The sequence below is a fragment of the Panthera uncia genome (genome assembly GCF_023721935.1).
Source record: "Panthera uncia isolate 11264 chromosome E2 unlocalized genomic scaffold, Puncia_PCG_1.0 HiC_scaffold_19, whole genome shotgun sequence".
Classification (NCBI taxonomy): domain Eukaryota; kingdom Metazoa; phylum Chordata; class Mammalia; order Carnivora; family Felidae; genus Panthera; species Panthera uncia.
In genome coordinates this window covers 15260018-15285435 of record NW_026057588.1, presented here as the reverse complement: position 1 = coordinate 15285435, position 25418 = coordinate 15260018, and the positions used below count along the sequence as shown (strand labels likewise).

General features: G+C 38.1%; 1 protein-coding gene across 5 annotated transcripts in view; it reads left to right on the top strand.

Moving 5' to 3' along the window:
* Positions 1–25418, top strand: part of LOC125915975 (zinc finger protein 420) — a 421195-nt gene that overhangs the window by 382685 nt on the left and 13092 nt on the right. The window contains exons 1-4 of one of the 5 annotated variants that reach the window (XM_049622082.1): positions 189–500; positions 1961–2011; positions 18100–18188; positions 19478–19607. The exons of 1 other annotated variant lie outside the window; for it this stretch is intronic. In XM_049622082.1, the coding sequence (XP_049478039.1) occupies positions 18180–18188; positions 19478–19607 (139 nt within the window). In that variant the 5' untranslated portion in view covers positions 189–500; positions 1961–2011; positions 18100–18179. Of the gene's footprint in view, positions 1–188; positions 501–1960; positions 2012–18099; positions 18189–19477; positions 19608–20417; positions 20506–25418 lie in introns of those variants that run through there. 3 more of the 5 variants (XM_049622083.1, XM_049622081.1, XM_049622084.1) reach the window with 3 other exon arrangements.

Sequence of the window (25418 nt, the reverse complement as noted above, 5' to 3'; positions counted from 1 at the left end):
CCCCCCCCCCCCCCCCCCCCCCCCCCCCCCCCCCCCCCCCTGGCACCTGCCCGCCTGAGGGTCCCGCTTTCTGCAAATCCGGTTAGACCCTAGACTGCTCCACACCCTAGCAGTCTCCTGGCCCAATCACTCCACTAGGGCGCGCCCGACGCCTGCGCATTGAGCTCAGGCGGGCACTCCCAGAAACACCCGCGGCGCGGCCTTTGGGCGAGCGGGTTCGAGCGGCGGAATCCACGAACCGAGGGGAGGGTTAGTAGACTGGGCCTCCCAGCGTCCCGGCCGGCCAGCCGCAGGCTTTCTGGTGTTGGACTACATTTCCCAGAGCCGCCGCGTCCCCAATGCGGCTTCATTTCCGTTTGTTCGTGCGATTTGGGGGCCTCGCGTGGGGAGGGCAGCGTCTGGAGGAGCTTGGCCCGGCTCCCGTTGGGCGGGCGAACCCGAAATCGGGGCTTGGACCCCAGGCGCCAGATCCTGGATCCTGAACTGCAGCTTCTGTCGAGGTGAGGATGTCCGGAATGCTGAGGCGGAAGCGTCACTGGAATTGTGTGTGTGGCGGTTTCTTGCCGTTTTGTGCCTGATACTGGTATGGGCGAATGGACGTATGCGGCTCTGGTTTTGTGTGTGAGCGTTTGCGTGAGTGAGAGTTGCAGCTCTGAGTAATAACTGCTGTCACAGTGTATTTGTGACCGCGTGCTTACCTGACGGGGAATGTGCCATGTGACAGTGTGATTGTGTGTGTACCTCTTGTGTGACTGGTGGTTTGCTTGTGACCGTGAGCTGTGCGACAGGACTGCTGTGACAGGGTGTTTAGATGGACTTGGGTCATTTTGAGGTTATTAATACGATTGTGTATTTTGTGTATTACTGGGGCTTCCTTGCGATTTTGAGGCGTTATGAGAGTGCTACTGTGACAACGGTGTTTGTGTCCACTTGTTTTCCTTGACCTGGTACGGTTGTGTTTTTCTCTTTTGAGTGCGTGCCATATATGTGACTGTGGGACTGTGAGTGTGCCACTTTCTCATGACTGTGTGAAGAGAGTAAAAGTGTTGTGAAAGTGTGTTTTGGGCCATGGGTATCTCTGATAGGGTGCTTGGATGTGCTGGAGTGTGTATATGCTCTGTATATGATTGGATTTTAAAGACAAAAGGTGGTCTGAGGATATAACGTTAATTTGGCAGTTGTGACTCTGGCTGCTTGACTATGGAAATGTGATTGTGCGTGACTTTGTCTAGTCATTTATATATTTTATAGCCTGTGACCTTATGGGAGTTTAGTGAGATACACAGATAAATTTGGGCGTTTGTATTTTGGGGGTTCATTCTGGGGCTGTCTGCCTTTGTATCATGAATCTCTTGTGACTTTGTCCTTAAAGAACTTGACCTCTTTCTCTTCTGACCTCAGTGACTCCCCCCCACCCCCACCTCTCCTTCACACATGGCCTATATTGCTTCATTTCTGTATTCATCCTTAGTTCACAGTGGGATTGTAGATGTAGGTTCCCTGTGGCTTCCAGGTGTCCTCTCACCTTATAGCCTTAAGGATACTGAATGGAGAAAAATGACAGGAAGGAAGGAAGTCAGAAATTTGAGCCTCTGAATGAAGACTATGAGTTACTTCTAAACCACAGCAGATAGCACCTTCAAAACAGGCCATTTGGAAATGTAATGGGGTTCCAGAGAATGTGCTAGAGGAGCCAGTCAGTCACACACTGTAGGGCCTGTGGCACTTCGCTGCAGGGCTCTATCTCCAGTGGACAGTTTTGAATCCGGAAATAAATTCTAGCCCAGGACAGCTGTGATCTTGGACCTTCTTTCCGATACAGAAAGTTCTAGTCTTCTGATTTTCCTCCACATTAAATGAAGGGTAGATGGGGGAGGGGAAAGAGAGTGTATTCTGATTTAGAGTATATCCTAAGAAAGGCCAAGTATCTCATGATTGGTTTTTCTTTTCCTGAGAGTAGAGCCCAGAAGAGGAAAAAATGGCTGTTACACATTCAAAACCAAAGTCCAAGGTGAGTAGATGTTACCTCTTAGTTTCCGGAAATGCTTTTATTTTTTCAGGATATAGGAATCTTTGTTTTCTTTTTGAAATTTCCTAGTTAAGCTTTCTCAAATGATGGAGGTGGCAAGGCAATTTTCTGTAGATTGGGAGCATGGAATATGTGTAGTTAATTATGATAGATACTTCCCAATAGTGGTTAAATTGAGGAAGTATGGATTTGAGATTCATACATTTTAAAAGGAGATAATATTGTGTTCTTTTTAAAAAATTTTTTTAAATGTTTATTTTTGAGAGAGAGAGAGAGAGAGAGAGAGAGACAGCACAAGTGCACAAGTGGGGGAGGGGCTGAGAGAGGGAGACAGAATCTGAAGCCGACTCCAGGCTCTGAGCTGTCAGCACAGAACCCCACATGGGGCTTGAACCCACAAGCTGTGAGATCATGACCTGAGCTGAAGTCAGACACTTAACTGACTGAGCCACCCAGGCACCCCTATATTGTGTTATTTCTGACATAGCAGTATTATGGGTTTTTTTTTTACTTTTCCTGTTTATTAATTTTCAAACGTACACAAAAGTATAATGAACCATCATAGGCCCAGCTCAAAAGGTATCACTTGCCAATCTTATTTATTCTGCCTTCAGTTCAAACTCCTTTCTAATTAGCCTCTTGATTTCTTCTTTGATTTATGGGTTATTTAGAAATATGTTATTTAGTTTTTGGGTATTATGAGGATCTTCCAGAGATCTTTTTGTTACTGATTTCATTCCATTGTGTTCAGAGAAATACATTGTATGACTTGAAATCTTTAAAATTTATTAAGATTGGTTTTGTGACCCCAAAATGTGTGGTCTATCTTAGTAAATGTTTGGTATGCACTTAGAAAGACTATTCTGCTATTGTTGAGTGGAATGTTCCATAAATGTCAGCTAGGTAAGGTAGGTTGATATCATTGCTTAAATCCTCTGTAACTTTACTGATTTTCTGTCTTGGATTTATTTCTTTCTCCTTGTAATTTCTATGGGTTTCTGTTTCATGTATTTTGAAACTCTGTTATTAGATCATAAATGTTTTAGATAGTATGTCCTAATGGTAAATTGATCCCTTTATCCTTATGAAATGCTCTTCTTTATTCCTGGTAGTAGTCTTTGCTCTGAGCATCTACTTTGTCTGATATTTAATGTTGCCACTCCAGCTTTCTTTTCATTTGTGTTAGCATGCAATATCTTTTTCTATCCTTTTTTTTTTAACCTGTTTGTGTTCTGGTATTAGGGGGCATTTTTTGTCGGCCATATTCAGTTTTTATACAGTTTGACAATTTCTGTCTTATAATTAAAGTATTTATACCATTTATATTTAGTGTGATTATTGATGTGGTTTGGGTCAAATCCATCATCTTGTCCCATCTGTTCCCTATTCTCTTTTCCTTTTCTGCCTTCTATTGGATTGGCGGAGAGAGTGTCAAACTAACAATACCAATATTTTTACTAACCATCTGAATACAGAAAAACAATCAAGACTTCCTGGAGTTCAATAGGATAAAACCTGTCCTACAGTTAGGCTCATTTGTTTCATCTTATACTTTTAGTGATTCCCCCCCCTCTTTGATTTAATTTTATTTTAAAATTATATAAAATATTTATTTATTTCCAAAATAAAAACTACAGACAAGGTAAATTCAGAGAAGTCTGGTGTCCATTCCTGTCCTTTCCACCCTGTTCCCTTTTTCCTTCTATAGATAACTACCTGTACTTCTCTTTGGTTTGTTCTTCTATTTTTCTTTTAAATGGTACATGTTTATGTATATGTGTTTGTATGTATATGTATGTAATTAAAAGGGAGTATTGTACGTATACTACACTATATCTTTTTCTTTCTCATATGTTTAATGTATTCTGGAGATCATTTTTTAGCAGCCTAGAGAGATCTTTCTTATTCTATTTTATAATTATCTATTTCTTGATTGGCAGTAATAGTTTATTCACCCAGTCTTTTAATTTTTATTTAAAAAAATTTTTTTAACATTTATTCATTTTTGAGAGACAGAAAGAGGGTGTGAGTGGCGGGGGGGTGGGGCAGAGAGAGAGAGAGGGAGACACAGAATCCAAAGCAGTCTCCAGGCTCTGAGCTGTTACTCAGAGCCCAATGTAGGGCTCAAACCCACAAACCATGAGACCATGGCCTGAACTGATGTTGGATGCTTAACTGACTGAGCTACCCAGGTGCCCCTATTCACCTAGTCTTCTGAGTGGGCATTTGGTTTTTGCCCCAATATTTTTCCATTGTATAATATAGCAATCAATAACAGTATGTATGGTTTCTATTTGTAAAGGTTTATCTTTCAGATTTCTGGCCTACTTTTAGCTTATGTTGTGGTTTTTGACATAGATTCTACCTGAATTACAACTCTTGAGCAATAATAAAATGGAAACTTTTTCTATAAAGTTTATAGAAAATTTCAAACATATATGAAAGTAAAAAGTATGGTGTAGTGCATCCCCCTGTACCCTACCCATCACTCACCTTCAGCAAATATCAGTTTATAGCTAAACATGTTTCATCTCTAGATCCCTCTCCTCACAAAAAAAAAGGATTATTTTGAAGTAAATTGCAGATATGAAATTTCATCCACAAATATTTTAATACGTGTTTCTAAAAGATAAGAGCTTTTTATTTAAAGAACATAAGCACAATATCATTACTACTTAAAAAAAATCCTTGCTACTGTCTTAATGTTATGAAATAGCCAGTCAGTGTTAAGATTTCTCCTATTGTCCATAAATATGCATTAGAATTGAGATCCAACAATGCCTATTTAGTCTATTTAGTGTAATAGTGTGATATGTTTCTTGATCTTTCTTTCTCTTCTCTTACAGTTTATTTGTTCCAGAAACAGAGTTTTCTTATAAAGTTACCCATATTCTGGATTTTGTTGCTTGCTTATGTGTTGTGTCATTTAACATGTTTTGTATTTCTTCTAAACTGGTATTTAATTCTAGAGGCTTGATGAGGTTTTTTTGTGGTTTTGCTTGTTTGCTTTGTACTAATCCTTTGTACATAATGGTGCGTATATCTATGACATGGTGCATAACATTTGGTTGTTTTCCTTTATGTGATATTAGCAGCCATAGGTTGTCTTTTCTTGGAATTTATTATTTTATCAGGAGTCATAAAATGATACTGTAATTCTGTCATTTCTTCTGCAGTTATTAGCTAGAATACTTCTGTAAAGGGAACCATCCTGTCATCAGTGTCTTGGTTACTCTGAAGTATAACTTATGTAAAAAAATATTAGGATAAAAGCTTGATTTTTCTCATTGTTTTTCAGCATCTTTGAAAGTTCATCCTGTGTTTTCCTTTTAAATTATTATATATGGGACGCCTAGGTGGCTCAGTCAAGTGTCTGACTCTTGATTTTGGCTCAGCTCATGATCTCATGATTTGTGAGTTCAAGCCCTGCATCAAGTTCCATGCCAACAGTGCAGAGCCTGCTTGAGATTCTCTCTCTCCCCCTCTCTCTGCTCCCCCCGCTCATTTTCTCTCTCTCTCTCAAAATAAATAAAGAAACTTTAAAAGAATTATTTTTATGGACTTGTGGATTTAATTATATTTTACATGTGTCACTCTATAGCAATTACTGTTCTTTTTCATACTCCGATTGTTCATCTTTGGCCTATGGGATCCTCTTTATCCCCTCTGATTTGGTTCCTTTTGGATTCTGTGGCCCTGGTCCCTGAAATGGGAGAAGGCTTTTGTGTGGTACTCCGTTGGCAGTGAAACGATTCTCTACATCTGTGCTGATCCATCTGACCCTCTGTAGAGGCTGTTCCATGGGGGAAAATAGAACAGTGTGAGAGCTAGTGCTTTCTTTGGGTGCTTTACTTGACTAGTAAGTATTTAAAAGCTTGACTGTTACTTTCATTTTGGCTTATTGTCTTAGTTTTTCTGACAACTAGCAGCTCAACTATTTTCAGCTCCTTTTTTGATGGTGTGGTATCAATTTTGTCAAGGTTCTTGATAGTGTATATAAATCCTCTGTATTGTTACTGACATTTTCATCTACTTGTTCTGTTAGTTACTGAGAGAAAGATGTTAAAATTTCTAAAACTGATTGTGGATCTGTCCATTTCTTCCTTTAGTTCTGTTAGTTTTTGCTTCATATATTTTGATGCTTTATTAAATCTGTGTACCTTTAGGATTTCTGTCTTCTTGATGAATTTGTCCTCTTTTTCTCTTATATTACTCTGTCTTGGTCTCTGTTTTGTCTTATATTAATACAGCTACACAGGCTTTCGTATGCTTACTACTATAAAATGGTGGAGGTATATCTTTTCTGCCTCTCTCTTTTTTTTTAAGTTTTTATTTAAATTTCAGTTAGTTAAGATACAGTGTAATATTACTTTCTGGTGTATAATATAGTGATTCAGCACTTCCATACAAGACCCAATGCTCATCTCAGCAAGTACACTCCTTAATCTCTATCACCTATGTTACCAATCCTCCCAGCTACTTCACCTCTGGTAACCATCAGTTTGTTCTCTATAGTTAAGAGTCTGTTTCTTGGTTTGACTTTCTTTTCTTTTCCCTTTGTTCATTTGTTTTGTTTTTTAAATTCTACATATAGTGAAATCTTACGGTATTTGTCTTTCTTGGACTGAGGTATTTTGCTTAGTGTAATACTCTCTAGCTCCATCCATGTTGTTGCAAATTACAAGATTTCATTCTTTTTATGGCTGAGTAATATTCCTCTGTGTGTGTGTGTGTGTGTGTGTGTGTGTGTAAACCCACATATACACTACATCTTCTTTATCCATTCATCAGTCAGTGGATACTTGGGCTGTTTCTATAGTTTGGCTATTGTTGACAGTGCTGGTATAAACATTAGTGTGCATGAATCCCTTTGAATTAAATTTTTTTTTTTTCAAATTTGTATTTTTGTATTCTTTGGATAAATGTCCAATAGTGTAATTGCTGGATTGTGGGGTAGTTCTATTTTTAGCTTTTTGAGGAATCTCCATTCTATTTTCCAGAGTGGCTGCACCAGTTTGCATTCCTGCCAACAGTGCACAGGGGTTCCCCTTTCACCACATCCTCGCCACGACCTGTTGTTTCTTATATTGTTGATTTTAGCCATTCTGACAGATGTGAGGTGATATCTCATTGTGGTTTTGATTTGTATTTCCCTGATGATCAGTGATTTGAGCATCTTTTCATGTGTTTGTTGTCTTATATTAATATAGGTATGTAGGTTTTCTTATGCTTAGTATTTATATGGTGTATCTTCCTCCACAATTTTACTTTCAACCCATTTATATCTTTAAACTTAAAGCACATTTCTTATAAAGAGCATAAAGTTGGAATTTGCTTTTTTTCCTTGTCTTGACATTGTCTTTTTTTTTTTTTTTTTAAACGTTTATTTATTTTTGAGACAGAGAGAGACAGACCATGAACAGGGGAGGGGCAGAGAGAGAGGGAGACACAGAATCCGAAACAGACTCCAGGCTCTGAGCTGTCAGCACAGAGCCCAACGCGGGGCTCGAACTCACGGCCTGTGAGATCATGACCTGAGCCGAAGTCGGACGCCCAACCGACCAAGCCAGTCAGACGCCCAACCGACCAAGCCACCCAGGCGCCCCGACATTGTCTTTTAATTGGAGTGGTTGGACTATTGACCTTTAATGAAATTACAATTTAGTTTAATCCCTGCTGGGGACAGGAGCTCCCCTATATATCTCTTAAGAAGTGCTTGGCACTTTTTACAGTTAGTACCCTTAAATTTCCTTGTGTCTTTAGCTTTGTGCTGAAGTTATGATTTTTCATCTTATCTGAAGTATTTTTGGTTGTTAACATGGTCAGTTATCTATTGAGCTTTCCACATGTGGAAGAAGTAGAATTTATAATTAAATGTTTATCAAATACCTACATGATTGACTTTCTATAGGGGCAGTGGTTCTCCCTAGAAAGTGTTTTAGAAATATATCTGGATGCTTTTGAATGTTAAAATAACTGAGTTGAATGTGAAATCTTCTGGCTTTTTGAAGGACTGAAGCCATGGATCTTAATTACAGGACAGAGAACTTTTCTATAAAGGGATAGACAGTAAATACTTTAAGCTTTATGGGCCAGATGGTCTCTGTTGCAGTTAATCAGTTCTGCTACTGTAGTGTGAAAGTAGTCAAAGACAGTTTATAAACAAACGAGTGTAGATGTGTTCCAGTAAAATTTATTTACAAAAATATTTGTGGGCAGTAGTTTGCTAACTTTTTTTTTTAAACGTTTATTTATTATTGAAAGACAGAGACAGAGCGTGAGCAGGGGAGGGGCAGAGAGAGAGAGAGAGGGAGCCTGAAGCAGGCTCCAGGCTCTGAGCTGTCAGGACAGAGCCCGACGCGGGGTTCAAACTCACAAACCGCGAGATCACGACCTGAGCCGAAGTCGGATGCTTAACCAACTGAGCCACCCAGGCGCCCCTGCTAACTTCTAATCTAGATGTTCTGCAGTACACAGCAAATAATTATTCTATGACCTGTAAAATGAAGACCATTGCTATGGAAAAGAATGTGTTTATAATTAACTGGGTCTAGAACTTCTCACATAACACATTATTTTTGCATGATTTTTACAAACTTTTGAATTCATCATGTTGCTGTTATTGCATGGTTTTACTATTAGCTGAATCTTCCAGGAATGATTGAGAAAAGATTATACTTTGTTTTATTCAGAAATTTATCAAGATTTTCTTAAACACGTGAAAAAGTTACAGCACTGATCACAACACCACTTGTGATAGTTTCCTTACCAGTATCACATACTTGTAGAAGCTTGCATTTGTAGATAACAAATTTCATTGATTTTGTACACACACATGAACATATCACACACATACATATATACACATACATAAATACACATATATAGACCTTATTTCAAAATGTCAAATATAAATAAAAGTTGTCACCATTACTTAGTTGAAGACTTCTGGGGAAGATGCTAGAGTAGGAGGAACCTAAGCTCACCTCGTCCCATGGATACAAGTAGATAAAACCCACATCAGTGTAAATAATTCACAAAACGACCTGAAGACTGGCAGAACAGACTCTCCACAGCTAAATGTAGAGAATAGGCCACATTGTAGAGGGTAGGAGGGTAGAGATGCAGTTGGGAGCTAAGTAGACCCACAGTACTATGGGAGAGAAGGACACTGCTGTAGGCATGGAAAGGGGAAAAAAAAGAGAGAGACCCTCACACCAAGCACTTCCATATGGGGAGATGAACCCCCTTAACGTTTGTCTTTGAAAATAAGAGGGGCTGGGGTACCTGGGTGGTTCTGTCGGTTGGTTAAGCATCCAACGTTGGCTCAGGTCATGATCTCGCTGACAGTGTGGAGCCTGCTTGGGATTCTCTCTCTCCCTCTCTCTCTCTGCCCCTCCCCCACTTGCATGCATGTGCTGTCTCTCTTTCTTTCTCTCTCTCTCAAAAACCCCAAAACTTTAGAAAATCAGAGTGGCTGAATTTCATAAGTTCTTGGAAACAGTGGGGCTTAACACCTGGAACTTTAAAAATCACTAGGCTTGGCTCTGGGAGAGTTGGGAGGTGAGAGGAAATTGAGTCTCTGCTCTTAGAGACACAGCACAATAAACAGCCCCACAGAGATACAAGATAAAAGCAGTAGTTTAAAAAATGCTTGGAGTATGTTGGGGGGATTTGTTTACTAATCTCAGAACTTGTGCTGAAGGGTCAGGAATCATTGGGAGACATCTCCAAGAACAAAAGGGCTGACAGGTACCAGTTTTCCTTCCCCAGCCCCCAGCCTACACACACAGACACCTATGAGAGCCAGTACAGCACTAATATTTGTTACATAATTTGCTAACAATGTCCCTGTCCCTGAATATTTCTGTGGATCTGCCCCTTCCAGCCAGGCCTCTGCTCCAGGTCCCTTCCCACAGCAGACCTGTGCAAACTTTGTGAATACCCTACACCCAACACCTGCATTCTCCTGAGGACCTGCCCCTCCAATATGCTAGGCTGAAGCTTTTCCAAAAGTGGTGCCACAAGCTTGGCAGTGTGCAAGTAGCCCTGACATGAGCCAGCAGTCACTCCAGTGTGACTCCTGCCTGGGGGAGAAGGGAAGATAACCACATATACCAGTCTACCTGTAGCCCCAGCAGTGAGGTGGGGGCAGATCTCTGGTCTGACTACAGTCCCTGCCCACCAATGAAAGCTTCTCAGGGGACAGTGCATGGAATGTGCCCTGCAGTTTGGTGCCACTGCATCTCTGGCAAACACCGGTGTGACTCACCTTAAGCCCAGTGCAGCCCCCGACTTGCCCATAAACAACACAGGGACCAAAATCTGTCCACAAATGGCTCAGCCACAACAGGAGACCGCATGCGACACACATAAAAGACACTCCTGAAGTGCCAGGTTCTGGTGAACAGGGGACATTGCACTGCAGGGCACTATAGGACCTCTTCTTCATAAGGCGCTACTTTTAAGAGCAGTAGGCATAGCTGACTTTCCTAACGCATGGAAACAGACATAAAGAGATAAAATGAAGAGACAAAGGAATGTGTCTCAAACGGAAGAACAAAACAAAATCACAGCAGGAGACCTAAGCAAAATAGAGATAAGTAATATATGCCTGGTAGAGAATTTAAAGTAATGGTCATAAAGATACTCACTAGACTTGAGAAAAGAGTGGAGGACCTCAGTGAGACACTTAACAAAGAGAAAACATAAAAAAGAACCAATCAGAGATGAATAACTCAATAACTGAAATTAAAAATACACTAGATGGGGGGCGCCTGGGTGGCGCAGTCGGTTGAGTGTCCGACTTCAGCCAGGTCACGATCTCGCGGTCCGTGAGTTCGAGCCCCGCGTCGGGCTCTGGGCTGATGGCTCGGAGCCTGGAGCCTGTTTCCGATTCTGTGTCTCCCTCTCTCTCTGCCCCTCCCCCGTTCATGCTCTGTCTCTCTCTGTCCCAAAAATAAATAAAAAAAAATGTTGAAGAAAAAAAAAAAAGAAAAAAAAAATACACTAGATGGAATCAGTAGTAGGCTAGAGAAAGCAGAAAAAACAGGAGGGCAGAGTAATGGAAAGCAATCATGCTGAATAAGAAAGAGAAAAAATAATTTAAAAAATGAGAATAGTCTCAGAAAACTGAAACCATCAAGTGTAATCACATTCACTTTATAAGGATCCCAGAAGGAGAAGAGAGAGCAAAGAAGGTAGAAAACTTATTTGAAGAAATAATAGCAGAAACTTCCCAAATTTGGGAAAGGAAACAAATCCAGATCCGGAGGCACAGAGAACCCCCAACAAAATCAGCACACGGAGGTCCACACCAAGACACACAGTAATTCAAATGGCAAAAAGGAGTGATAAAGAGAAAATTCTAAAAGCAAGAGAAGACAAAACAGTTACATACAAGGGAAAATCCCATAAGGCTATCAGCTTATTTTTTGGCAGAAGCTTTGCAGGCCAGAAGGGAATGCCATGATATACATAGAGTGCTGAAAGAAAACCCTGCAGTTAAGAATACTCTGGCAGAACTATCATTCAGAATAGAAGAAGAGACAAAGAGTTTCCCAGAAAAAAGTTAAAAAAATTCATGACCACTAAACCAGCCCTACATGGAACGTTAAAGGAGACTCTGAGTGGAAAGGAAAGACCATAAGTAGTAATAATAAAGTAGGAAGAACACGGGCACCTGGGTGGCTCAGTCGGTTAAGCGGCCAACTTCGGCTCAGGTCATGATCTCACGGTCCATGAGTTCGAGCCCCACATCGGGCTCTGTGCTGACAGCTCAGAGCCTGGAGCCTGTTTCAGATTCTGTGTCTCCCTCTCTCTGACCCTCCCCTGTTCATGCTCTGTCTCTGTCTCAAAAATAAATAAACATTAAAAAAAAAAAGTAGGAAGAACAAAAGCAATAAAATTAAGTATATCTATAAAAATCAGTCAAGGGATTCACAAAAGAAAAGGATGTAAAGTATGACACCATATACCTAAAATGCAGAGGGGGGAGGAGTAAAGAATGGGTTCAAACTTAAGCAACCACCAACTTAATATAGACCACTATATGCAGAAGATGTTATACACAAACCTAATTGTAACCAAAATAGAAAACCAGAAATAGATATGCAAAAAATAAAGAGGAAGGAATCCAAGTATATCACTAAAGAAACCTAATGAGAGAAGAAAGGAATAGAGAAGACATACAAAAACAACCGTAACAAAATGTAAAACAAGTAAACAAAATGGCAATAGGGACACACATCAATAATTACTTTGAATGTACATGGACTAAACACTGCAATCAAAAGGCATAGGGTGACAGAATGGGGAAAAATGCAAGACCCATCTCTGTGTTGCATACAGGAGACTCATTTCAGATCTGAAGACACATGCAGATTGAAAGTGAAGGGTTAGGGGCGCCTGGGTGGCTCGGTCGGTTGGGCGTCCGACTTCGGCTCAGGTCACGATCCCGCGGTCCGTGAGTTCGAGCCCCACGTCGGGCTCTGGGCTGATGGCTCAGAGCCTGGAGCCTGCTTCTGATTCTGTGTCTCCCACTCTCTCTGACCCTCCCCCGTTCATGCTCTGTCTCTCTCTGTCTCAAAAATAAATAAACTTAAAAAAAAAAAAAAAAAAGAAAGTGAAGGGTTAGAAGAACAGTTGTCATGTAAATGTAAGTGAAAAGAACGTTGGGGTAGCAATACTTATATCGGACAAAATAAGACATTAAAACAACAAAAATGTAAAAATAGACAAAGCACACTATCTAATGATAAAAGGAACAACCCAACAAGAATATATATCAATTGTAAATACTTACGCACCAAACATGGGACACCCAAATAAATAAAGCATCTAATAACAAACATAAAGGGAGGAAGTAATTGATAGTAATATAATAATAGGAGACTTTACCATCCTACTTACATCAATAGACAAATCATCCAAAAGAAAATCAATAGGGAAACCATGGCTTTGAAAGACACATTCAACCAGATGGATCAAATGATATATTCAGAACATTCCATCCTAAAACAGCAGAATATACATTCTATTCAAGTGCAAATGGAATGTTCTCCAGAATAGATCACATATTAGGCAATAAAACAAGTCTCAACAGTGGCACCTCGGTGGCTCAGTTGGTTAAGTGTCCAACTTCAGCTCAGGTCATGATTTGCCATCTGTGAGTTGCCATCGTGTTGGGCTCTATGCTGATAGCTCAGAGCCTGGAGCCTTCTTCAGATTCTGTGTCTCCCTCTCTCTCTGTCCCTCCCCCACTCATGCTGTTGTCTCTCAAAAATGAATAAACATTAAAAAAATAAAAAAATACAAGTTTCAACAAATTCAAAAGATTAAAGTCCTATTATGCAACTTTTCCAAACACAACACTATTAAGCTAGATCAACCATAAGAAAAAATCTGGAAAGAACACAAAATACATGGAGGTTAAGTAACATGCTACTAAACAATGAATGGGCCAAGCAAGAAAAGAGGAAATCAAAAAATACATAGAGATAAATGAAAATGAAAACACAATGATCCAAAACCTTTGGGATGCAGCAAAAGCTGTTCTAAGAGGGAAGTTTGTAGCAATACATGCCTACCTCAAGGAGCAAGAAAAATCTTAAATAAACAACTTAAACTTACACCTAAAGCAGCTAGAAAGAGAACTAACAAGACCCCAAACCAGTAGAAGGAAGGAAATAATAAAGATTAGAGCCCAAGTAAATGAAATAGAAACTTGAAAAAGAAATAGCTGGTTCTTTGAAAAGATCAACAAAATTAATAAACATTTAGGCAGACTAATCAAAAAGACAAAAAAAAAAAAGAGGAATCTAAACAAAATCATAAATGAAGGAGAAATAACTGACACTACAGAAATACAAAAGATTATAAGAGAATATTATGAAAAATTATATGCTAACAAACTGGACAACCTAGAAGAAATTGAGGAATTTCTAGAAACATGTAAACTACCAAAATTGAACTGGAAAAAATAGAAAATTTGAATAGCCTGGTTACTAGCAATGAAATTGAATCAGTAATCAAAAAACTCCCAATAAATGAAATTCCAGGACCAGATGGCTTCACAGGTGAATTCTACCAAACATTTATTAAAGAGTTAATGCCTAGTCTCAAACTATTGCAAAAAACAGAGGAGGAAGGAAAACTTCTTCTTTCATTCTATGAGGCCAGCATTACCCTGAGACCAAAACCAGATAAAGACACCAGTAAAAAAGAGAAATACAGGGGCATCTGGGTGGCTCAGTCGGTTAAGCGTCCGACTTCAGCTCAGGTCATGATCTCCCAGTTTGTGAGTTCAAGCCCTGCATCAGGCTCTGTGCTGACAGCTCAGAGCCTGGAGCCTGCTTCAGATTCTGTGTCTCCCTCTCTCTGCCCCTCCCCTGTTCATGCTCTGTGTCTCTCTCTTTCAAAAATAAATAAACATTTAATTAAAAAAAAAAAAAAGAAATACAGGCCAATATCTCTGTTGAACATAGATGCAAAATTCTTCAATAAAATACTACCAAACCGCATCCAACAATACATTAAAAAAAAATCATTCACCGTGATCACGTGGGATTTATTCCTGAGATGCAAGGGTTGTTCAGTATTCACAAATTAATCAGTGTCATACATCACATCAACAAGAGAAAGGATAAATACCATATGATCATTTCATGCATTTCAGTAGATGCAGAAAAAGCACTTGACAAAGTATATCCATTTATGATAAAAACCCTCAACAAAGTAGATTTAGAGAGAACAGTCCTCAAGATAGTAAAGGCCATCTATGAAAAACCCATACCTAACATCATACTTAATGGGAAAAACTGGGAAACCCTAAGACCAGGAACAAGACAAGGACGTCCACTCTCACAATGTTTTGTTTTAAATGTTTATCCATTTTGAGAGGTGTGCGGGTACATGGGGAAGAGGCAGAGAGAGAATCCCAAGCAGTCTCCATGCTGTCAGTGCACAGCCTGACGTGGGACTAGGTCTCATGAACCATGAGATCATGACCTGAGCTGAAATCCAGAGTCAGAAGCTTAACCTGCTGAGTCATCAGGCGCCCCCACTCTTACCACTTTTTTCAACATAGTACTGGAAGGCCTAGTCATAGTAATCAGACAACAAAAAGAAGTAAAAGGCATCTAAATCAGTAAGGAAGCAGTGAAACTTTCACTATTTGCAGATGACATAATATATATTTAAAACCCAAAAGATTCTACCAAAAAACTACGAGAAGTGATAAATGAATTCACTAAGTTCACAGGATACAAAATCAATATACAGAAATCCATTAAACAGCAGAACAAGGGGTGCCTGGGTGGCTCAGTCTTAGTTAAGAGTCCGACTTTGGCTCACGTCATGAACTCATGGTTTGTGGGTTCAAGCCCTGCATCAGGCTCTCTGCTGTCAGCACAGAGCCTGCTTCAGATCCTCTGTCTTCTCCTCTCTCTATCCCTCCCCCACTCAAAAATAAATTAACAATTAAAAAAAAACACACAGAAAGAAAAGTTAAAACAATCCTGGGGAGGGGGTACCTGGGTGGCTCAGTCAGCTAAGCATCTGACTCTTGATTTTGGCTCAGGTCATGATCTCACAGTTCATGGGTTTGGGCCCCTGCCTCAGGCTCCATGTTGACAGTGCAGAACCTCCTTAGGATTCTCTCTCTCTGCCCTCTCCTGCTCACATGCTCACTCTCTCAAAATAAATAAATAATAGAAAATAATCCCATTTACAATTGTACCAAAAAGAATAAAATACTTAGGAATAAACTTAACCAAGGAGGTGACAGATCTATACTCGGAAAACTTTAAAATAAATGAAAGATTAAAGAAATTGAAATTGATGAAATTGAAAAAAGAAAGAAATTTAAGACAACACAAATGTAAAGATATTCCATGCTCATGGGTTGGAAGAACAAATACTGTTAAAATGTCCATACTTCCCAAAGCAATCTACAGATTTAATGAAATCTCTGTCAAAATACCAACATCATTTTTCACAGAACTAGAGCAGTAACCCTAAAATTCATATGGAACCACGAAAGACCCCCATTAGCCATCTTGAGAAAGAAGAACAAAGCTGGAGGTATAACAATTCCAGATTTCAAGGTATACTAAAAAGCTATAGTAATCAATATAGTGTGGTACTGGCACAAAAACAGATTGGTGGAACAGAATAGAGTGCTCAGGCATAAACCCACGATTATATGGTCAATTAGTCTTTCACAAAGGAGGCAAGGATATGCAATGGGAAGAAGTCTCTTCAACAAATGGTGTTTGGAAAATCGAACAGCTACATACAAAAGAATGAAACTGGATCACTGTCTTATACCATATATAAAAATTTAAAAGTCAGTTAAGAATCTAAATGTGAGATCTGAAACCATAAAAATTCTAAAAGAAAACACAGACAGTAATTACCCTGATCAGCCATAGCAACACTTTTCTAGATATGTCTCTTGAGGCAGGGGGAACAAAAACAAAAACTATTGGGATTACTTCAAAATAAAAAGCTTTGCACAGCAAAAGAAACATTCAGCAAAACTAAAAGACAGCTTATTGAATGGGAGAAGATATTTGCAAATGACATATCTGATAAAGGGGTAGAATCCAAAATATATATTTAAAAAAAGCTATATAAATCAACAAAAACCCCTAATCAATTAAAAAATGGGCAGAAGACATGAACATTTTTTTCAAGGAAGACCCACAGATGGCCAACAAACATAAAGAGAGGCTCCATATCACTTGTCATCAGGGAAATGCAAGTCAAAACCACAATGAGAATTACCTCACACCTGTCAGAATGGCTAAAATCAAAAACACAAGAAACAATATGTATTGGTGACGATGTAGAGAAAAAGGAACCCTGGTGCACAATTGGTAGAAATGCAAACTGGTGCAGCCACTCTGGGAAACTGTGTGGGTTCCTCAAAAAATTATAAATAGAACTGCCCTATGATCCAGCAATTGTACAACCAGTATTTACCCAAAGAATACCAAAACACTAATTCAAAGGGATACGTACATCCCTATGTTTGTAGCAGCATTATTTACAATAGCCAAGATATTACCATATTATCTAGTAATTGCACTATTGATATTTACCCAAAGACTATGAGAACACGAATTTAAAAAGATATAGGTACCCCTATGTTTACTGCAGCATTATTAATAATATCTAAGTTATAGAAACAGCCCAAGTGTCCATTTATAGATGAGTGGATAAAGAAGTAGTATGTGTATATATATACACACACACACACACACACACACACACATACACATACATACACACACACACACACACAATGGAATATTACCTAGTCATAAGAAAGAATGAAATATTGCCATTTACAACAACATGAATGGATCTAGAGAGTATAATGCTAAATGAAATTAGAGGAAGACAAATACTGTATGATTTCACTGATGTGAAATTTAAGAAAGAAAGCAAAGAAAGGAAGAAGACAAACCAAGAAATAGGCTCTTAACTATAGAGAACAAACTGATGGTTACCAGAGGGGCAGTTGGGTGGGGTTGTATATAAAATAGGTGAAGGGGATTAAGAGTACACTTAACATGATAAGCACTGAATAATGTATAGAATTGTTTAATCAGTATATTGTACACCTGAAAACAATATAATGTATGTTAACTATACTGGAATTAAAATTTTTTAAATGGAACTTAAAAATATGCTTAGTTGAATATTGTCATCTTGTAAATCTGATTTGTTTATTTTAAGTAGTTGCAAGCAAGCATTTAATTGCGCCTTTTAATGTGTATAACTGTTGGTCATTATCTCTATTTTTGGCATAAAGGATATAAATGTATTATCTATAATTTTTTTTCAGAAACAGTAGAGAAGTTGTTGTAAATATTGTCTTTTTGTATATAGAGAACATTAAGTTTGATCAGAGTAACAACCATCACCTGTATGTGTCCCAGTTAGTATTTTTTTGGTGATGGGAGCAAGAGACAGGAAGAAGAGAGCAACAAAGATAATTCTAACTTACTCATTTGGAACTTTGCAAAAAGCATGGTCTCATGGTTCGGTTTTCTTGTCTCTAGCTCTGCCTTTTTCAGACTCTGTGCTTCTCTAAGATAGGAATCCAGAGGAGGATTGATCATTTCTTGGAGCACTAAAAACCATGGCTCAGGTAAATTGGTGTTTTTTCATGCTCTGTTTAAGTAGTCACTTTTTTTACAGAGTATGTGCATATTTGCATTCCTTATTTCTGAAATGTCCTTCCTAACTGACCCCACTCAGCAATGTGCTCCCCAGCATTCCAGTCTTATAAGTGATGCGGATCTTTCCTAAGTTTGTCTTTCTAATCAACCTATATTCACATAATTATTCAAAAATACTTGGAGCATCTTTGACTAGAAGCACTGATTTAACAAAAGCAGATTCCCTGATTTTATAAGATAGAGAAGGTTATTAAGTGTACCACACATGAGAAAACTTTGAACTTCTCTTTATACCTAAGTTTCCTGGTTAGACAAGATCATTAGTTTTGACTAGCCTCAGAGCTCATGCTTTGTGAGCTTTTAAGATCCATTAGAACATGATTAGAGCCTGAAAGAGATCAGGGATTTTCCCTGGTAATCCATAATTGACATAAAGCAATAATATGGATAACTTTGAGAGTCAGAGTTATGTGTTAATCTTGTACATGTAAGTTTAGATGATCTTTTCTACCTTTCTGTTGCTTAGAACAAGGAAAAATGTACATTTTATAAGTGATAAATAGTAACAAGAAAGATCATCATTCACACGCAAAAGTTGTTGAGAATTGTAGACTCCCAAAAGTAAGAAATGCTTATGAGATTATTATATAAGCTAAATGTGTAAATAATGCACACTTCGTAAGTCAGACATTCATTATATGGAGCTATTTTGCAGCCTATTAAAATATATACTAAATTATTGGTAAGAAGGAAAATGCTTATGAGATAATATCCTAATACAATGATGGATTGAGGTTTCAATAAATTCCTTAATTTTACACAAAATTTATAAGAAGCAGATTTTATGAGATTTTACAAAAAAACTTCCCCAGTTATTTTTCTTATTTCTTAAAGAATAAGGAAGAGAAACTTGAATTTATTGAGAACGTATGATATACAAGATACAAGTGTAATTAAAGAAGAGTGAATGGTAGAGTATTGTACAGGTTGCCTTTGTGTGCTATTTCTTTTAGTTGCGACTTTACATCTTTAATTTCCAGACTTATCTGCATAATGAGATGTTCTATATGCAGGAATTACCTATAGCAACAGGAATATGTTGGTACTTCAGAAGAATTGATTTCTTTAGTGTCTCATTTATGTCAGTGGCTTTCTGCTGTTTTTTTACCTCCTTTGTGGAGAGTACCCTGTCATTTCCCCTCTGTTGAAAAAAATATTTTCTTTATTTCCACAACTGGTATTATATTTGTTGTTTCAGAGATCAGTGATGTTCAGGGATGTTGCCATTGACTTCTCTCAGGAAGAGTGGGAATGCCTGGACTCTGCTCAAAGGGATTTGTATAGAGATGTGATGTTGGAGAACTATAGTAACTTGGTGTCACTAGTAGGTAAGGAAATGTACCCCTAGTATTTCAGGATCTACCTTTGGAATGGCTGCTTTCTTCGATTGTTTTTAAGTAACTGAATTGCCTCTTATTATTCTCAAAGGAATGAGAATATTTCAATTACTGGAAATAGTAATATTTCATAGGGCATATTTGCTTTCTCCATTTTCCAGTGTAATTATCGCTCTTCTTTCTCTCTTATTTGATAAGCAAGGGGCTAGATTTGAATTCTGGGACACTTACAATATTGTCAGGAAAAACAGGCTATGCATTGTTACAATTTAGATATGCTAAAGGAGTTAAAAATATTTTGAAAATTAGATCCAGAAATATATTGTTTTTCGGACAATAGAAGAGCTTATATTATTTACATAGTAATAGGGTAGATTAGGTCAGGTAAACAATCCATTACAACAAATACTTTCGCTCCTATTTGTGTTTTGTAGTTGAATATTACATTTTAAGAACTTTGTATTGTTCATTGAATGAATGTGCTAGAACCACCTTCTATTGGAAAATAGCTCAGGAAGAACGTGTGATTATCTAAGAAAGTTTGTTGGATTTTTCCTATAACAAAATAAGAGACATCCTATATCAGTTAAAACTTTTAACAAGTGATTTTCCAACCTAAATGATCACTTTATTCTTTAGACTCTTGAAGTCCCTGTCTTTTACCCATTCACTCCTCTTTTCTCTGAAGGCTTTATGAAGTTACTGGTTGGTACACTGCCTTTGAGACCCAAGTCATGTGGAAAAAAGACTTCTGACTTGAGAAGAAAAGCAAGGGCTTTTCAGCACAATCTCTCTAAGGAATCCCACCTAATCCCTACTCTTCTCCCTTTTGGTCTCTTATGATAGTCCTTCCCACTCTCAAAGGAGGAGCTCTTCCTTTTCTCCAGTGGTATGTAAACTTGGGAGTCAATTCCTTTCTAGATTTTTTTTTTGTATTTAGATTTATATTATTGTCTCCCTTTAAAATGTATTCATTCATTCAAAATATATTTATTAAGAGCCTATTCTTTACCAAGGACTGTAGTAGGTATTGGAGAAATGATGATCTAGATAAAGTTTGTGTTCTGCTACATTCTCTGGGAGAAATAAAAATATATGTGTTTGTGTGTATATATTTACATATATACATTTATTTAATAAATATAATAGTTTGCAGGCAACAATAAGGAATTTGAAAGTAAAGGAGAGTAGGCAAATTAACTGGGGAGTATGGGTGGGCTATTTTAGATAGGTAGATTTTTAAAAAACATCTCTAAGGAGGTAATATTTGAACAAAGACTTGACTGAAGTAAGGGCAGGAGTCAGGCCAGTCTATGCAGGAACAGTATTGCAGACAGATGGAGTAGTAAACGTAGAGAGTTTAGGGTGGGTGTTAACTTAGTAGGAGGAACAGAAAAGCATAATTAAAGAAGAGTGAATGATAGAGTAATTAAGAAATAAATATAATTTGGCAACTCCAGAAAAGGAGTTCAAATTTTATGCTTTGAGGTGGTGCCCTCTGACTTCTAGTGTAAGAAAATGCACATCCTCTCTGAAGGAAAGTAAGAGGGTTTTAGAATTCTCACAAATTAAGATCAACAAAAGATGAGATCACAAAGATCATCCAACCCACAAGGAAACAGGTCATAGGTGAGTGATAGATAATCTAAAGAAACAACAGATTACATGGCAAATGATTTCACATATTGGTATTTTTAGATATAAATATAAAATGTTGGTGAAATGTTTAAAGAAATAAGCTAAATCACAAAAATAACAAGCAATAAGAGATTTTCATAGAGGGTCAGATTTGAAAGAGAACTAAGAACATTTCTAAAGGTTGTTCTGTTTAGATATTTTTAAAAATAATCATCAATAGATTGATAAGTTTGAATGAAAATTGTTTTCTTTATAAAAAGACATAAAGAAAGTAAAAGGCCTTGAATTGGGTGAATATATTTGCAATTCATATTGACAACAATGAAATTAATACCTAGAATATAAAAAGCTTTTATAGATTAAGGAAAAGGAAATATTTTGTTTTTAAAAAGTGGGTAAAAGACATTCATAGGCAGTTCAAGGAAAAGGAAATAACAAATCAAGGAGGTAAAAGACCTATACTCTGAAAACTATGAAACATTGATGAAAGAAATTCAAGATAATACAATTGGAAAGATATACACTGCTCATGGATTGGAAGAATTAGTAATTGTTAAAATGTCCATACTACCCAAAGCGAACCACAGATTCAGGCAATACCTAACAAGATGCCAATAGTATTTTTCATAAAAATAAGCTAAAATAATTAATCTACAACAAAGGAGGCAACAATAGCCAGTTGGGGGAAAGAGAGTCTTTTGAATAAATGGTTTTCTTTGTTCTGGAAAAACTGGAGAGCTACATGCAAAGGAATGAAACTACACTACTTTCTTACACCATACACAAAAATAAACTCAAAATGGGTTTAAGACCTAAATTTGAGACCTGGAATCATTAAACTAAAAGAATACATAAGCACTAATCTTTTAATAAACTCTTGGGACTACATGAAAATAAAAAGCTTTTGTACACCAAAGGAAACCCATGAATAAAATGAAAAGACAACCTACTGAATGGGAGAAGATATTTACAAATGATATGTCTGATAAGGGGTTAATATCACTATTTTGTTTTAAAAAAAAAGGGAAAGGAAATACAAATAGCCAACAGACATGAAGTGCTATTGACTGGATAAATAAACAAAATTTTACAAGGGATTACTATTTGCAATACAACAGCCAAAACGTGGAAACGACTCAGATGTCTAGCAGCTGATGAATGGATGAATAAAATTTGTTATATCCTTAAATGGAGTATTATTTAGCAATAAAAAGGAGTTCTGATACATACTACAACATGGATGAGCCTTGAAAACATGCTAAGTGAAAGAAGCCAGATGCAAAGACTGTATATTACATTATTTCATTTATATGAAATGTCTACAATAGACAACTATAGGGACAGAAAGTAGATTAGTGGTTGCCAAGTGCTGGGGGTGGGAGATGAAGGTGAATTGGAGAATGGAAATAGAGAAATTGGAAATGACTGCTAATAGACACAGGTTTCTTTTTGAGGTGATAAGAATACAATCTCTAGGGGCGCCTGGGTGGCGCAGTCGGTTAAGCGTCCGACTTCAGCCAGGTCACGATCTCGCGGTCCGTGAGTTCGAGCCCCGCGTCGGGCTCTGGGCTGATGGCTCGGAGCCTGGAGCCTGTTTCCGATTCTGTGTCTCCCTCTCTCTCTGCCCCTCCCCCGTTCATGCTCTGTCTCTCTCTCTGTCCCAAAAATAAATAAAAAAAAAAAAAAAAGAAAAAAAGAATACAATCTCTAGATTGTGGTCATTGTTGCACAATTCTGTGAATACTAAAAATCATTGAATTGGAAAAAAATCATTGAATTATATACTTTAAATGAATAAACTGTAGGTATGTGAATTATATTTGAACACTTTGGGGAAAAATATGGAAATAATTTCTAAATTTGTATGCATAGCTGGAGTTCGTTTAAAAATTCCAGATCCCTGGCCACACCTCAGACCAATTAAATCACAATCTCTTAGCATGGGGTACAAATACTATGTTTTGAAGCTACTTAGGTTGTTCAAATGTTCAGACATGCTTGGTAACCACTACAATATATTACCTAAGAATAAATTTATGTATTTATTTTATTATTTTATTTTAGATATATTTTTAGACAGAGAAGACATGTGAGTGGGAGACAGGGGAAGAAGGAGGGAGGGAGAAACAGAGAGAGAAAGAGAATCTTAAGCAGGTTCCACTCTCAGCATGGAGCCCGAGGCAGTGCTCAATCTCATGACCCTGGAATCATGTCCTGAGCCGAAATCAAAGAGTCAGCTGCTCAACCAACTAGCCACCCAGGCGCCCCAAAATTTATTTTTGTTTTAAATTTTTGTTTATTTTGGGGCGCCTGGGTGGCTCAGTCAGGTTAAGCGTTGCGTCTGACTTTGGCTCAGGTCATGACCTCGTGGTTTGTGGGTTTGAGCCCTGTGTTGGGCTCTGTGCTGACAGTTCTGAGCCTGGAGTGTGCTTCTGATTCTGTCTCCCTCTTTCTCTGCCCCTCCCCCACTCACGCTGTGTGTGTGTGTCTCTCTCTCTCAAAAATAAGTGTTTTGGGGCCCCTGGGTGGCTTAGTCGGTTAAGCGTCCGACTTCAGCTCAGGTCACGATCTCGCGGTCCGTGAGTTCGAGCCCCGCGTCGGGCTCTGGGCTGATGGCTCAGAGCCTGGAGCCTGCTTCCGATTCTGTGTCTCCCTCTCTCTCTGCCACTCCCCCGTTCATGCTCTGTCTCTCTCTGTCTCAAAAATAAATAAACGTTAAAAAAAAAGTTTTATAATTAATGTTTGTTTATTTTTGAGAGAGAGCAGGGAAAGGGCAGAGAGAGAGAGGGAGACAGAATTCCAAGCAGGCTCTGCACTCTCAGTGCAGAACCTGACGGGGGGCTTGAACTCAGGAACCATGAGATCATGACCTGAGCCAAAATCAACAGTTGGTCAATTAACCAACTGAGCCACCCAGATGCCCCTATTTTTTTATTTGACGGTTCACTCCATTTAGTTGCTATTGCCAGTATGCTTGGATTTATTTCTTCCCTATTTTATGTTTTTTGTCTACTCTTAATCTTCTGTGCTTCCTTCTTTTATTTCTTTCCTAATAATCAGGATGGATATGTCTCTTTTTTTTTTTTATTTATGTTTATTTATTTTTAAGAGAGAGAGCACACACACGAGCCGAGGTAGGCTAGAGAGAGATGGGGGGAGAGGATCTGAAGTGGGCTCTGCACTGACAGCAGAGAGCTTGATGTGGGGCTTGAACTCACGAACCGTGAGATCATGAGCTGAGCTGAAGTTAGATGCTTAACTGACTGAGCCACCCAGGCATCCCTGTTTTGTTTTGTTTTGTTTTTTTTAAACTCCATTTTCCCCCTTGTTTAATTTGGAAGATGTATACTATTTTTTATCCTTAGTGGTTATCTTTAATTTTTTGTCACATGTACTTTATTTCTTTTAATGCAAATATAGTTTTGTACTTTTTATTAATTGTAATGATGTTTGAAAAATATACACATTTAATGAAAATTAAGTATTTTATTAATTATTAAATGTTTTAATATTAAGGCACTCATTCAATCCACATACAGTGTTTGCACACTGCTTTGCAGAAGTCTTTTCTTTTTTTAAAGTTTTTATTTAAATTCCAATTCCCATACAGTACAACACTAGTTTCAGCTGTAGAATTTAGTGATTTATCACCTATGTACAACACTGTGCTCATCACAAGTGCCCTCCTTAATACCCATCACCTATTTAACACATTACTCCACCTACCTCCCCTCCAGCAACTATCAATTCTGTATAATTAAAGAGTCTGTTTCTTGGTTTGCCTCTCTTTTTCTTTTTTTCTCCCTATGTTCTTTTATTTTGTCTCTCAAATGCCACATATTTGGGGTGCCTGAGTGGCTGTCGGTTAAGTGTCCAACTTGGGCTCAGGTCATGATCTCGCAGTTTGTGAGTTCAAGCCCCGCCTTGGGCTCTGTGCTGACAGCTGAGCCTAGAGCCTGGTTCAGGTTCTGTGTCTCCCTCTCTCTCTACCCCTCCCCTGCTGGCACTCACTCTGTCTGTCTCTCTCAAAAATAAATCAACATTAAAAAAAAAATTTTTTAATGCACATATGAATGAAATCATATAGCAGTTGTCTTTCTCTGACTTCGCTTAGCATAATACATTCTAGTTCCATCCATGTTGTTGCAAATGGCAAGATTTCAT